Source organism: Chiloscyllium plagiosum, unplaced genomic scaffold, assembly GCF_037043375.1.
Source record: "Chiloscyllium plagiosum isolate Xiang-an unplaced genomic scaffold, Cpla_swu_hap1 HiC_scaffold_20, whole genome shotgun sequence".
In the NCBI taxonomy this organism is placed as follows: Eukaryota; Metazoa; Chordata; class Chondrichthyes; order Orectolobiformes; family Hemiscylliidae; genus Chiloscyllium; species Chiloscyllium plagiosum.
In genome coordinates, this window is record NW_028270158.1 from 53,732,912 (window position 1) to 53,748,134 (window position 15,223).

General features: G+C 39.2%; 1 protein-coding gene across 2 annotated transcripts in view; it reads left to right on the forward strand.

Annotated features, from left to right (window-relative positions):
* Positions 1–15,223, forward strand: part of LOC122560530 (actin-related protein 2/3 complex subunit 1A-B) — a 52,934-nt gene that overhangs the window by 4,898 nt on the left and 32,813 nt on the right. Inside the window, exons 2-3 of one of the 2 annotated variants that reach the window (XM_043711244.2) lie at positions 6,549–6,645; positions 14,979–15,078. In XM_043711244.2, the coding sequence (XP_043567179.1) occupies positions 15,015–15,078 (64 nt within the window). In that variant the 5' untranslated portion in view covers positions 6,549–6,645; positions 14,979–15,014. The remainder of the gene's footprint in view (positions 1–6,548; positions 6,646–14,978; positions 15,079–15,223) is intronic. The other variant, XM_043711243.2, reaches the window with a different exon arrangement.

Sequence of the window (15,223 nt, forward strand, 5' to 3'; positions counted from 1 at the left end):
TTTTTGGAAAACATACCACTGAACCAAATAGACAATTTTTTAAGTCATTGCATTTATTTGCTGTAAATTCAGAAAAAGTTGCAATTATTTCGCTAAAATGCAACAGTACATAATTTAGGGAGCTCTTAATAATCTTTATGCTTATAAAAGTGAACGAAGGAGCAGGTGTGACATGCTTCCAGAAAATTCTGATATTTTCTTGAACTTAGAGTTGAAGTTAATTGTATGTCCTGAAATGCCAATTATTAGAGTGTTGCACTTTTCATTGGTTTAGAATGGATATTTGTTTTCTGAATTTAAAGTTGTATTGTGCCAACCACTGGTATCTTTGGTAATGAGACTTGAGTCATTCGGTTGAAGTCTGAATAGGGTGGGGAACAATAAGATAAGAGAAGGAATGTAAAGTGTTCTTGTCAAAGATAAGAATCACTGCAAAAAAAGAGTTGATTGTGACCAAAGGCTAAAAAGTTTTGCATATTTTGTTTTCATGTTTTGAACAAACTGAGTGACAGCTTGCAGTTGTTTTCATGTTTCCTGTAGGAACTAGGAAAAATCCAAGTTGTGTTGCTTAGTTTAAGCAACTTCTATGCACTTTGTATGTTTTACACAGCTTGGTCATAGAATTCAAAGTGATAGTTCAGTGGAAGAGGGAATGTTATGGAAATGTAATGTTAAAGGAACAATTATTTTGTTAATGTAGGCAAATTAGATACTATGGACATGTTTATTATATGGAAATGTGTTGCTGGAAAAGCGCAGCAGGTCAGGCAGCATCGAGGGAACAGGAGAATCGACGTTTCGGGCATTAGCCCTTCAGGAATGAGGAAAGTTGGTCCAGCAGGCTAAGATAAAAGATAGGGAGGAGGGACTTGGGGGAGGGGCGTCGGAAATGTGATAGGTGGAAAGAGGTCAAGGTGAGGGTGATAGGTCAGACTGGGGTGGGGGCGGCGAGGTCGGGAAGAAGATTGCAGGTTAGGAAGGCGGTGCTGAATTTGATGGATTTAACTGAGACAGGCTGGGGGGAGGGGAAATGAGGAAACTGGTGAAATCCATCCCTTGTGGTTGGAGGGTTCCTAGCCGGAAGATGAGGCGTTCTTCCTCCAACCGTCGTTTCGCTGTGGTCTGACGATGGAGGAGTCCAAAGACCTGCATATCCTTGGTGGAGTGGGAGGGGGAATTGAAATGTTGAGCTACAGGGTGGTTGGGTTGGTTGGTCCGGGTGTCCCAGAGGTGTTCTCTGAAACGCTCCGCAAGTAGGCGGCCTGTCTCCCCAATATAGAGGAGGCCACATCGGGTGCAAAGGATGCAATAGATGATATGTGTGGAGGTACAGGTGAATCTGTGGCGGATATGGAAGTTTCCTTTGGGGCCTTGGAGGGAGGTGAGGGGGGAGGTGTGGGCGCAAGTCTTGCACCTCCTGCGGTTGCAGGGGAAGGTGCCGGGAGTGGAGGTTGGGTTGGTGGGGGGGTGTGGATCTGACGAGGGAGTCACGGAGGGAGTGGTCTTTATGGAATGCTGATAGGGGAGGGGAGGAATCTCACCGATGTGGCCTCCTCTATATTGGGGAGACAGGCCGCCTACTTGCGGAGCGTTTCAGAGAACACCTCTGGGACACCCGGACCAACCAACCCAACCACCCTGTAGCTCAACATTTCAATTCCCCCTCCCACTCCACCAAGGATATGCAGGTCTTTGGACTCCTCCATCGTCAGACCACAGCGAAACGACGGTTGGAGGAAGAACGCCTCATCTTCCGGCTAGGAACCCTCCAACCACAAGGGATGAACTCGGATTTCACCAGTTTCCTCATTTCCCCTCCCCCCAGCCTGTCTCAGTCAAATCCATCAAATTCAGCACCGCCTTCCTAACCTGCAATCTTCTTCCCGACCTCTCCGCCCCCACCCCAGTCTGACCTATCACCCTCACCTTGACCTCTTTCCACCTATCACATTTCTGCCGCCCCTCCCCCAAGTCCCTCCTCCCTATCTTTTATCTTAGCCTGCTGGACCAACTTTCCTCATTCCTGAAGAAGGGCTAATGCCCGAAACGTCGATTCTCCTGTTCCCTAGATGCTGCCTGACCTGCTGCGCTTTTCCAGCAACACATTTCCATCTCTCATCTCCAGCATCTGCAGACCTCACTTTCTCCTCACATGTTTATTATATATTAGGTGTATTTTATTACATGCAGATGGTTGGTATTAATTAGATGGTTAGAGATTCATGAGAGGGGGTCAATCGGTCTGACTACCTGCCTCTCTACTGTGGCTACTTGCAGGCCCAGATGTCCACCAGTGTGCTTCAGGCATTCTTTGACTGGATGGCATCCTCACCCCTGGGAAGGTTACTTTGATCTTTTTTTAAATTTTTTTGGTGCAATATATTCATGGCATCCCTTTCAAAAGGGGTAAATAGTTCTGTTATGTTGACAACTTGAACCTAAACGATAAAAATAATCACAAACTGAAACTGTAGTTTTGGGGTTTGTTTTATTCACTCTCCAGTTAGGAGCTATGTGCTCATAATGTTAAAGCTTAAAAGTGCTTGAAACCAAGCTCTGGTTCTATCCGTTACACATTGCTTTTCTAGAATGTAACATGGTAGCAGGGAACAGTTACATTAAGCTGAAAATCAGAATTGAAAAGAATTTCAATCAGAAAACTACAATCTTAACGACCATTTTACAAAATGGCAGAAAAGCATTAACCATCAGGGTATGATTACTGTCTAGTACCTGTACAGCATTAATTTTCAAATACCCAGCTATGCATCACCAGAACCTTTTCTAATGCCCACCAGTATTACTGAATTGTCAGGTTGCTTATCCAACATCCACTACTGGATGAACAGTAATCTTCTCAGTCAAACATTGGGAAAATTTGAAGCCGTTGTTTTTGATCCCTACTCCAAACTCTGTTTCAGACTACCAGTTCCATGTCTCTCCCTGAGATTAAACCTGTCTGTTCACAACCTTGATATCCCATCTGACTGAGATGAGCTTCCTACTTCATTCGTACCATCACTATGACTGCCTTTCTCCATCTCTGTAACACTGTTTGACTGTGTCCCTATCTAAATCTACTGCTGAAACCCTCAATCATGTTTTATTGCCTCCAGACTTGATTATCCTAATGCACACCTGGCTAATCATCTACATTCTATACTCTATGATCTTTGTCATTTAAACTCTGCTGACTATTTTCTGAGACCCTTTCATATCTGTCAAGCACTGTCTTGATTTTAAAACTCTCATCCTTGTTTTTGAATTTTTCCATGGCCTTGTCCCTTTCTATCTCTGTGGAAGTAATGAATCGTCAGGCTACCCAGTCAAGCAATTATATTCCTTGAACAAAACCTGATGTTTCATATTTGAGTATTAGGCAAGTATTAATGGAATCAAAAAGTGATCATCAAATAAAAAAGGATAATTATCTTAAAGATCCACAAACAACTTTCCCATCCTTCTCAAAAGTTAACAATCCTGTTAAAAGGGGGAGGCATGATGTTAGAAGACTATAAGGCTAATAATGATTAGTGAGAAGTGTTATATCTGTAAAAGGTTATGGAACAAGATAAGCCTTCCACGAGCACGTGACTTTGGGTAATTGCTATAGAACTAAAAATGTGACAAAGGAATAATTGAAGTCTCCATTTTGTAAACCTGGCAACCAGATTTTATCTTACTACAATAATACTTGGCAAAAATAAAAGGGTTATTATTGGACAAAATCATGCATCCATAGATAGGGGCCAGACTTGGGGAATCAGCAAGTTTCTGATAATTTTAAAAAGTTGCCTATAACCAGTTCAGAAATGTGAAAGTAAAAACAACATGATCATGAATATTGTAGCTGAAAATTCTTTCAGCAGTAGTCTGTGACAGGAATCATGCAGTAAGTTGCATAAAATACTAGCTGATCAGCCAACATAAAGTTGACAACCTTTCTGAAATGGGCATTTCGTACTTTAGGTGGTCGGAGAATACAACCCTTATCTATTGCCTATAAATGAAATCCCAAATTGACTTCCATGTCGTATAATGCACTTGCTTCAGTATGTGCAATTACTTCAGTTTTTTTCTGTACATTTTATTGCTTTACATGTAGTGAGATGGGATTTCTTCAAGTCTGAGGTCTCATAAAATTCAGAGACCTGAGGTATTTTGAGAGAAAAAAACTACTAAGGAGGTTTGCTTTATAGTAAGAGGATTATGGTGAACAGAAATACTCTTATAAGAGGATCATGATGATGAGAGTGTATTTATTGCATAAGGCAATCGAGTAAGTTCAATTCCTAATTTTACAAAATCAAAGACTGTGAGCATTTAAAAGAAGTAACAAGGTACCTTGTCATGTTTTGTGATGTTGCCTGAGGAACTGGATGATGATGATGATGATGATGATGTGAGTGATTGTGACACTTGAAATAATTATCACACTTAAAATACCAATCAACCAATGTGGTGATGTCTGAGAGATGTTTCTGCAACACCCCTAAAGAGGCAACAAAAGCAGAAGAAAAAGCTTAAAAAAAAATGCATGTGTCCCAATTTCAGGGTGTGGTATTTTTTGATCACATTTATTTTGCTGAAATAGGTTAAGTTCAATTAAAAGCATATTCCACAGTGTTTTGTTGGTATCATAAAGGAAAACTTACAAGCATCTTCATGATTCGATGTAATTTCTTATGGGATTGTACAGTGAAATTCAAGTAGTTAATAAGATTGGAATGAAATGGGAGTCAGACTTGTGGGGCTGTTAAAAATATTTGTTTAGATATTAGTCCAGCCGTACCCTGGTTAATCTTAAATCAATAATCCTGTTCAGTGACTGTTACACCCATTCTAGTTAATCATACTAGGCCCGTGAAGAAAGTTAAAATTGTATCTAAAGAGAAGAAAGAGCAACTGTGAAGCTTGTTTGATCAGTCGAACTGGTTGGTCACTCAGTCTAGACCACTATTTAGTTTTACTATGTTAGACTCGAATACTGTGACGTCTGTAATGTTTTAGTGACATATAAAGCATTCAAATTGAGTATGAAGGAATAAATGGTTAATTTTCCATCCTTGCAAGACCCAAAGAATGTAAAGCGAGTCATTTTTACGATGCTTTGCATACTGATCATCTGATTGAATTTCGAGTGTAGCTTGTTACATAGTTCTGTGTGTGAAATTGGGAATTTTGTTTAGCTTGGAAAGATAAAATAAACGGATTGTGAAAAGTACTTCAGCTGCAAAATAACTCTCTGTGGTGGCAGTGGATAGCAGATTCCATTTGTTAGATTCTACACACTTGATGTACAGAAGGTAGAACATCTGTTTAATGTTGAATAGGTAATCGATAATTATATAACCTACAATAGGCATGAGTGAGCAAAGATTATGGATTGATGTTTCTGGTTTCAAATATGCTGGAGAAGAAGGACATCTCTTAAAATGGGTGGCTACAAAACAATTGCCTGTGCATGCACTTCTTCTTACGTCACAAACTGTTGAGCATCCTGAATGATCTTGAAATGTAATGTTCCCATATTGGAGGTTTTTGATTTAATTTTAAAAGTCATGATTGGACAAATGAAATCTAATTTTAGAGCTGGCATCTGTTAATTTCATGTAAACTGTTTAATTGCATGCAAGTGGTGAGCATTAACTGGGCATTCAGTGTCCCCTGTCAATAGACAAAGACTGAAACTGTGTTGACTTAGGTGTATGTTTGAAACTAAGTAGATGCTTAAAATTGTAAAAGATTTGCTCTGATTCAACCTTCACCAACTGGCTTTCCAGAATATAACAGGGGCATTTATCAAGATCTTGATGTTCTAGTGCATTCATCCCTCAAATTGCATTAAAGTACATAAACCAGTGATTATCTCATTGTTGTTTGTACAGTCTTGATGCTTGCAAGCTGCACCTTTATTGACTAAAACAATAGCAAGGGCACTGTGGAAGTAATTCATTGGCTGTAAAGTACTTTGGAGCACCCACAGGGTTCAAAATGCACATTACAAATACAAATCCTTTCTTTCCCACACTTGTCTGTGCTCAGTCAAAAGTTATATTGTAATCTATATTTCAATTTTTTTTAATCAATTGAAAATATTACTTGATTTTAATTATCTTGTGAGTAGTATATTGTCTCAGGCCTTTTAATGCATTTGATCTTGCATTTAAAGTGCTGCTACCCAGCATCCTGTTAATGTCATCTTCAACCAGAGGGTTGTTAATCTATGGAATTCCTTGCCTGGGGAAGTAGTTGATGTTACTTCAGTGAATGCATTTAAATCCAAGATAGATTTTTAAAAAAAATAAAGTTCAGGGATATGGTGAGAGTGCGGGTAAGTGGAGCTGAGTCCACGAAAAGATCAGCCATGAGCTTATTGAATGGCAGAACAGGCTCGACAGGCTGGACGGCCTAATCTTATTCCTAGTTCTTATGTAAAAGCAATATGCTGAAATGCTTTCGACGTTGAACATTAGTTTAGATAGAATATGTGATTATGTGCCAATAGGATGCAAGCCTCATCTTCCTGCTTTCTTGAATCCATTTAGGTACTTACCAACAAAAGACTGGAATTTTGGAAAAAGCAACATTGTAAATTGACATTAATCCTATCATTTTTCCAGAAGTGTCAAATCCTACCCAAAGGTATTAGATTTAGCTCGGTTTCTGTCTCTATCAATAAAATATTATAGTAATGTGAATTTTTCATTGTCTGCTTGGGCTGTGGAAAGCACTTCATAGTACAACTCCAGATTTTTGTCCTACTGTATTATAGATCTGCTTGTGGTTACTGGGGGCAGTTACAGGTGAATGAATTATGTGCAGAATACAAATACAGTTTATCATTCAGTCTTGAGATCTATTGGTGATTTCTTTTTCTCCATCACCTATGGATTTTATACTAAATACTCTAAAGGCCTTACTACATATAATGGTGGTGAATGAGCAAATGAGCCTTTGAGTCCTTTATGTCCATTGTCTTTTTTTCATAGCATACAATGTTTCAATTAAGTTAAAAGTGAAACCCTCTATAAATAATATATTGCTTTCTAGATTAAAAGAGACAGGAAGCAGAGTGTTGGGTCAATATTTAAATCCGCCTGACTGCGCATTCAAAGACTGCCAGCATTACTTAAAAGAAAAATTGCTGACTGCAATTCAATGACAAATGGTCCCCAAGTATTTCCACTTAGGATGGCACTAACCTCTAGAGATGCACTTCAACCTTTTCATATTATCGCTGTTAATCTGTGTTTCAGAGCAATCTGCCTTTGCAAAAATAAGATTGTATTCTTTGTATTGTTGCACGGTAGTTAAATCAAAGCCCATTAACTGTCAAGAAAACCACAAAGTACAACATGGATGTTCATTCAGTGGTTTTTATGCTCTATTGATATTTGACAATGCTTCCTTTAAAGTGTCTCTCAAAGTTTTTCTTGTTAGGAAATGGGCTGTACATTATGAAATAATGGAAGTCTGCATAAATATGTGGTTGGGTCTTAGATTATCTAACGTTTGTTTTTAGCATGAAATTCTATAGTTCTGTATGCTGAGTTTAAAATTATTCAATTTATTCCATGAATTAGTTTTGTAGTTATTTTTTAATAATTTGCAGATATACTCTGATTATTTCACTTTGATTAAAGGTTTCATATTAAGGTGAATAACAAGATAGATATTTTAAACTGGTTAGGATATTGAGTGCTAAAAGTGTACCGTCTAATTGTTAGAGCTGGACCAATCTTAAGTGAAATTAGCAAAGACTATTCATTCAGAATGCAAGTCTTAAATATACTGTATATACTAGTTTAAAAATTGACAAAATTAGTTTTGAAAACCCAATCAGAAGCCATGAGGTTGACTTTTACATAGGCAATATTTTCATGGGAATAACTTCCCTCCTTGATTTGGGTCACATTGAATAGACCAGGTGACCTCTGATGGCTACAAGGGTTGAAGCATTACTTTAACCAATTTGAATAGCTTTTAATCCACCATAAATGGGAGCTGCAGTCTGTTAAAATTTTCAAATCTAATCTGCTCAATATTCTTATTTACGTTGCTGCAAAAGAAACTGCCTATAGTTGCATTTCTACTATAGATACATGTATTTCTTTTTTAAAAATGCCTTTGCTACAGTTTTGGAGTGGTATCAGTGAGTTCACTTAAATGCGTTCCTGCGTAATGGTGTTATGGTCAGTTTGCCTATTTATCCCACGGTCCTTGTTCTCGTCCAAACAGTTTTTTAATTTTTAATTGTCTGCTTAGACCTCATGCTTGTTAATTGAAGTCAAGAGTTAAGACTCTTCTATCACTCCATGCTTGATTCCAATGCTACCTTGACTCAAATCCACACTTTGCTGTCTCTATCAGCTTGCAGTTTGCAGCTTGAGCTTCATGTCAAAACATCTGAGCCAAAATTATTCAAGCTACACACACTTGTCTGAAGATAAACTAAAAAGAATAAAGTGCAGCATTTCCACTTGCACCAAATTTCTGATGTATCATTCAAGTTAAAAACTATTCTGTTCCCATTCCCTCTTCGCTTCACACTCTGTGAAGTAACATGCACTGTCTACTTATATGGGTCATGTTAGTTCAGCTGAACATTTTAAATCTTTCTAAACCAAATGCAAAATGACCAAATCAATTTTGACTGCTGATCAACCATGATCTAATTGAATAGAGCAGGGTAAAGTCCTGCTCTGTTCATGTCATTGTATGTTTTCATTTACAAGTAGGTTATATGTGATGTAGAACATGCTGCAAACTTAGCCAAGTTGTTCCAGTACAGTTGCAGGTGGTTTGATATCTACCTGACAATGTGGAAAATTGTCACGGCATGTCCTGTACATAGAAAGCAGGACAAATCCAACGCAGCCAATTATCACCCCATTAATCTACTACTGATCATTAGTAAAGTGATGGAAGGTGTCGTCAACAGTGCTACTGCTTAGCAACAACCTCATTAATGCCCACTTTGGGTTCCACTAGGGCCATCAATTCTTGAATTCATTACAACCTCGGTTCAAACATAGATAAAAGAGCTGAATTTGAGAAATGAGGTGAGAGTGACAGCCCTTGACATCAAAGTTGCATTTTACCAGAATCAAGGAGCCCTATAAAAACTCGAATCAGTGGGAATCAGGGCAAATTCTGCTGGCTGGAGTCATACCTGATACATAGGGTGATGGTTATGGTTGTTGTAGGTCAGTCATCTCAGCAGCAGTTCCTCAAGCTAGTGTCCTAGACCCAACCACGTTCAGCTATTTCATCATAAAGTCAGAAGTTGGGATTTTAGCTGATGATTACACAATGTTCAGTGCCATTTGTGACTCCTTATATTTTGAAGTAGTATTAAATGCAACAAGACCAGGATGATATCCAGGCTTGGGCTGGCAAGTGGCAAGTAACATTTGCACCACACAAATGCCAGCTATTGACCATCTCCAATAAGAGCTGACAATGTGTTGCTGAAAAAGCGCAGCAGGTCACGCAGCATCCAAGGAGCAGGGGAATCAACGTTTCGGGCATGAGCCCTTCTTCAGGAATCCTGATTCCTGAAGAAGGGCTCATGGCCGAAACGTCGATTCTCCTGCTCCTTGGATGCTGCCTGACCTGCTGCGCTTTTCCAGCAACACATTTTCAGCTCTGATCTCCAGCATCTGCAGTCCTCACTTTCTCCACCTCCAATAAGAGACAATCGAACGTCAGCTCCTTGAAATTCCATGTTACCGTCACTGAATTCACCACGATCAACATCCTATTGACCAAAAACTCAACTCGACTCACCATGTGTCTAGATTAGAGTAGTGCTGGAAAAGCACAGCAGATCAGGCAGCATTGGAGGAGCAGGAGGCCCCTGTGCTTTTCCAGCACTACTCTAATCTAGACTCTGATTTCCAGCATCTGCAGTCCTCACGTTTGCTTAGACTCACCATGTAAATACATTGGTCATAACAGCAGATCAGATGCTAGGAATATACCTACTGACTTCCCAAAACCTGTCTGCCATCTCCAAGACACAAGTCAAAAGTGTGATGGAATATTCCCCCCTTGCCTGGCTGAATGCAGCTACATCGACTGTCAAGAAACTTGACACAACTCAGGACAAAATTGCCAGCTTGATTGGTACTGCATCCACAATCATCTATTCTCTCCACCAGGTATGCTCAGTAGCAGTATGTACTATCTATGGGATGCACTGCAAAAATTTGCTAAAGATTCTTAGACAGCACTTTCCAGAGACACAACCACTTCCATTTAGGCTTAGGACAAATGCAGCAGAAGTGTGGAAACCTCACTGCTTGCAAATTCCCCTTCAAGCCAATCCCCCTCTTGACTTGGAAATATGTCACATTCTTCAGTGTCACAATCCTGCCTTTCCCTTCCTAAGACTATTGTGGCTGTACCTACAGTATATGGACTGCAGCAGTTCGAGGCCACTCTCCTTCACCTTCCAAGGGCAAGTAGGGACCGTCATTAAATGCTGGTCAACCAACGACACCAATGTCCCACTAGCGAATAAAAAAAAATCTCAAAAGTGTCTTATGTTACAGTCCATTTTTTAAAAATCCAATCCAAACTGCAAAATATAAACAGCTGTTTATTTTCCAAATTATCATTTTGGCAACACTAAAGTTCTTATTCCTTCTGTTACTGACATACTATTGTGTCATTAATTGGTGTAGGAAGAAGGAATTGAGTGGGTTTTATTTGTGATGCAGCGTTGTCAATCTTGCAGATTCAACATCTGGAAATTTTGAAGTTATCTATGCATCTGTTATGAATATTTCAATCAACCTTTTAATTGTGGTTAATCAAATTACCAGCCAACTACAATTGGCAGCAAGCAAATTCTTGAAATGTTTGATTGGAAGTGTTAATCCTAGCTAGCTGGCAGAATGTGAGGTTTCTATTTCTGTGGTTTTACTAATCAGCATTTCAGTTACCTTTTCAAATGAGATTCAGTGCCAAATGTGTCTAATCCAAGTGCTGAGGTTCAGTTTGTCATGAGCAATCCTAATGTTCTGATACTGTAGATGAAGGATTAACTTCAGTGACTGGTATGTCGAATATTTCAATATATTCTGCAGTGAATGATGTCCACTATCCCAAATTCTTGAATATTCTGTACTAGATATGAAAAACATAGTAATAATTCATAATCATTAACATTTTAGAGTCAGAATGTACTACCAACACTAAAGCAGATGTTGAATTTGGCATCTCAGATGGAATGTATTCTGTTATGCAGGTAATCTTAAATCTCTTGTGTTGTCTGCCATTGTTAATAGGGAAATTAGTATATTTGATTTGATTTGAAAATTAACTTTTTTTTAGCCTAGTAGTTGAGTTGAACTTCATTAAAATAGTAGCTTTAATGGTAAGAACTCCAGTAAATTTATTTTACTTGGGAATGTTTGAAAGCTTGAAGAATTGGCCACAGTGACATTGCTGTAAAAAAGATTCACAAATATTTGGCTGATGTGCTTTATAGCCATTAATAATATCTTGCTTCTGTAAATAAATGTATAACTTAATGCTGTCACATTTCTCATTTGTGAAGAAGTTAAAGTTTTCTCAGCACCTTCATTTGGACTTTGGACAACAGCTGAGATGGTTCCCAAATACATAGTACAGGTTGTTCTGCTATGATGTGCGTTTTATTAACACAAATTTGATACAACGCGATTGATGATTTGGGGACATTATTGCTAAAGCATGAAGTTTTAAAGTGTATATTGGTTATAACGCAATTCCGGCCCCATTAGTTTAAATGCTGCTTTTATACAATTTTCTTAGAACACGGGCTTGCACAAGAATGGAACTACTGTTTTATAGCAGAACTGACTGTACATTTCTATTATATATTTTTCTGACAAACAGAATATTAGGTTCCAGCATTTGCTTAAATGTAGAATAATTAGTCTCTTGGTGTTTTGGATCAAAATATATTCCAGTTAATACAGCTAAAAGGTGCAAATGTAATGGAATTACTTCATCAAAACTTGTCAAAAACATGAGCCATTATATGGAGAGTGAAATGTTCCTAATTACAGCTGCCTAATTAATATTCAACTGTAGAGGCAAACTAAGCAACTGCTAGTTGTTCGTCTGCACCCATGAAGACTGGCAAAGTGTAATGTACTCCCTGCTATTATATAGTGTTCGATGACCTTCAGTGCACTTGATTTGCCCCTCAGTCATCTGTATAGAAGATTGGTTCACTTAGAGTCAGAGATGTGCAGTATGGAAACAGAGCCTTCAGTCTAACCCGTCCATGCCAACCAGTTATCCCAACCCAATCTAATCCCACCTGCCAGCACCTGGCCCATATTCCTCCAAACCCTTCCTATCCATATACCCATCCAAATGCCTCTTAAATGTTGCAATTGTACCAGCCTCCACCACATCCTCTGGCAGCTCATTCCATACACGTACCACCCTCTGCATGAAAATGTTGCCCCTTAGGTCTGTTTTATATCTTTCCCCTCTCATCCTAAACCTCTATACCCTCTAGTTCTGGACTCCCCGACCCCAGGGAAAAGACTTTGTCTATTTATCCTATCTATGCCCCTCATAATTTTATAAACCTCGATAAGGTCACCCCTCAGCCTCCGACGCTCCAGGGAAAACAGCCCCAGCCTGTTCAGCCTCTCCCTGTAGCTCAGGTCCTCCAAGCCTGGCAACGTCCTTGTAAATCTTTTCTGAACCCTTTCAAGTTTCACAACATCTTTCCGATAGGAAGGAGACCAGAATTGCAGGCAATATTCCAACAGTGGCCTGACCAATGTCCTGTACAGCCGCAACATGACCTCCCAACTCCTGAACTCAATACTTTGACCAATAAAGGAAAGCATACCAACCGCCTTCTTCACTATCCTATCTACCTGTGACTCCACTTTCAAGGAGCTATGAATCTGCACTCAAAGGTCTCTTTGTACAGCAACACTCCCTAGGACCTTGCCACTAAGTGTATAAGTCCTGCTAAGAATTGCTTTCCCAAAATGCAGCACCTCGCATTTATCTGAATTAAACTTCATCTGCCACTTTGCAGCCCATCTGGTCCAGATCCTGTTGTAATCTGAGGTAACCCTCTTCGCTGTCCACTACACCTCCAATTTTGGTGTCATCTGCAAACTTACTAACTGTACCTCTTATGCTCACATCCAAATCACTTATGTAAATGACAAAAAGTAGAGGGCCCGGCACTGATCCTTGTGGCACTCCACTGGTCACAGGCCTCCAGTCTGAAAAACAACCCTCCACCACCATCCTCTGTCTTCTACCTTTGAGCCAGTTCTGTATCCAAATGGCTAGTTCTCCCTGTATTCCATGAGATACATCCTTGCTAATCAGTCTCTCATGGGGAACCTTGTCGAACGCCTTACTGAAGTCCATATAGATTACATCTACTGCTCTGCCCTCATCAATCTTCTTTGTTACTTCTTCAAAACACTCAATCAAGTTTGCGAGACATGATTTCCCACGCACAAAGCCATGTTGACTATCCGGAATCAGTCCTTGCCTTTCCAAATACATGTGCATCCTGTCCCTCAGAATTCCCTCCAACAACTTACCCACCACTGAGGTCAGGCTCACCGGTCTATAGTTCCCTGGCTTGTCTTTACCGCCCTTCTTAAACAGTGGCACCACGTTTGCCAACCTTCAGTCTTCTGGCACCTCACCTATGACTATCGATGATACAAATATCTCAGCAAGAGACCCAGCAATCACTTCTCTAGCTTCCCACAGAGTTCTCGGGTACACCTGACCAGGTCCTGGGGATTTATCCGCCTTTAACCGTTTCAAGGCATCCAGCACTTCCTCCTCTGTAATCTGGACATTTTGCAAGATGTCATCATCTATTTCCCTACAGTCTATATCTTCCATATCTCCCCCATTTTCTGTGGCTCCACACAAAGGCCGCCTTGCTGATCTTTGAGGAGACCTATTCTCTCCCTAGTTACCCTTGATCAGAAAGGATTGAATAGAAACAGCTCTTAACTATTTTTGGTCCGCACACTGCTTCATAATATATGAAACAGGTCACCTTCAAATTCAAAAGGAGTTGGGTTATTTTTCAGCGCTAAAAGTTGTGTAAGTAAGTTGTACAGGTAGAACTATTTTTCAGACTTTGAAACCAATAAGTACACTGGGCAAGGAAAATATTCCTAAAGTGTGATTAACACTCTTGTCTACATTCTTGCGCTTGTGTGAAATGGTAGGTACATAATTATCAAAACATTTTGGAGTTCACAAAAAAAAAATGTTTGAATTCTTTGTGTTTCATTAATGTCTTCAGGCTGTAAAGGGGCTTTGGTTGATTGCTCTGGAGCAATTAAAGTGAACCATTCCAGAGTACCCACCCTTTGAACACAATGATTATAAGACAAGTGCATACCTACAGTTTTCAGTGATGTGGTCTCAAGCTTTATCAAAATTTTTAAAGTTGCAGGATGTTGACTAGTTGTGCTTCTATAATGAATATCGTTTTTCCCCCTTAGTGATCTTTCCAGAGGCAATAGGGCTGCTATTCAGTTGGAGATGAGAAAGCAATTTAGCTGACCCTCAGGAAATCTTAAAGTGCTTTACAACCAGAAATAATGCATCATGCATTTACTTAGAAAATCTTGAATGCTGAAAATTGCCTCCTTCCAAAAATAACTGTCCAGTATTCAAAGGGGTATTGTTAGGATTTTCATTTAATGTGAAGTGAGTAAATAACAGTTGTTTTTCACATGCTTGTTTTTTTTATTTCTTCCTTTATAGCCAATACTGTTTACTTATATACTGTTGGACTTAAGCCACAAGTGATATTTTATATATATTTTGTGTGACAACCTTCATTGTAATAATTTGTTACACATTGTTTAAATACTCATTTAATTATAATCCTTTCACGAGTACCATTCATTTCTTGAGGTAGGTTTGTGTTTGAAACTAAAATGTTATTTCACTCTATAAACTTACAGGTTCTGTGACAGTCATACAGAAATTTTGACACTAGAATGTCTCGTCATCAATTCTTGTTTGAGCCAATCACCTGCCATGCCTGGAATCAAGATCGGACACGTAAGTTATGTTTTGAGATGTTTTTCTAAACCAGCATTAATAACCCATTTTTAAGATAAAATAGATTGTTAATTATGCTCATTGGTTGGTGCTTTTATGTTGAAAGCAATTACGCACTGGCACTTATCAAACATGGACTTTGTAC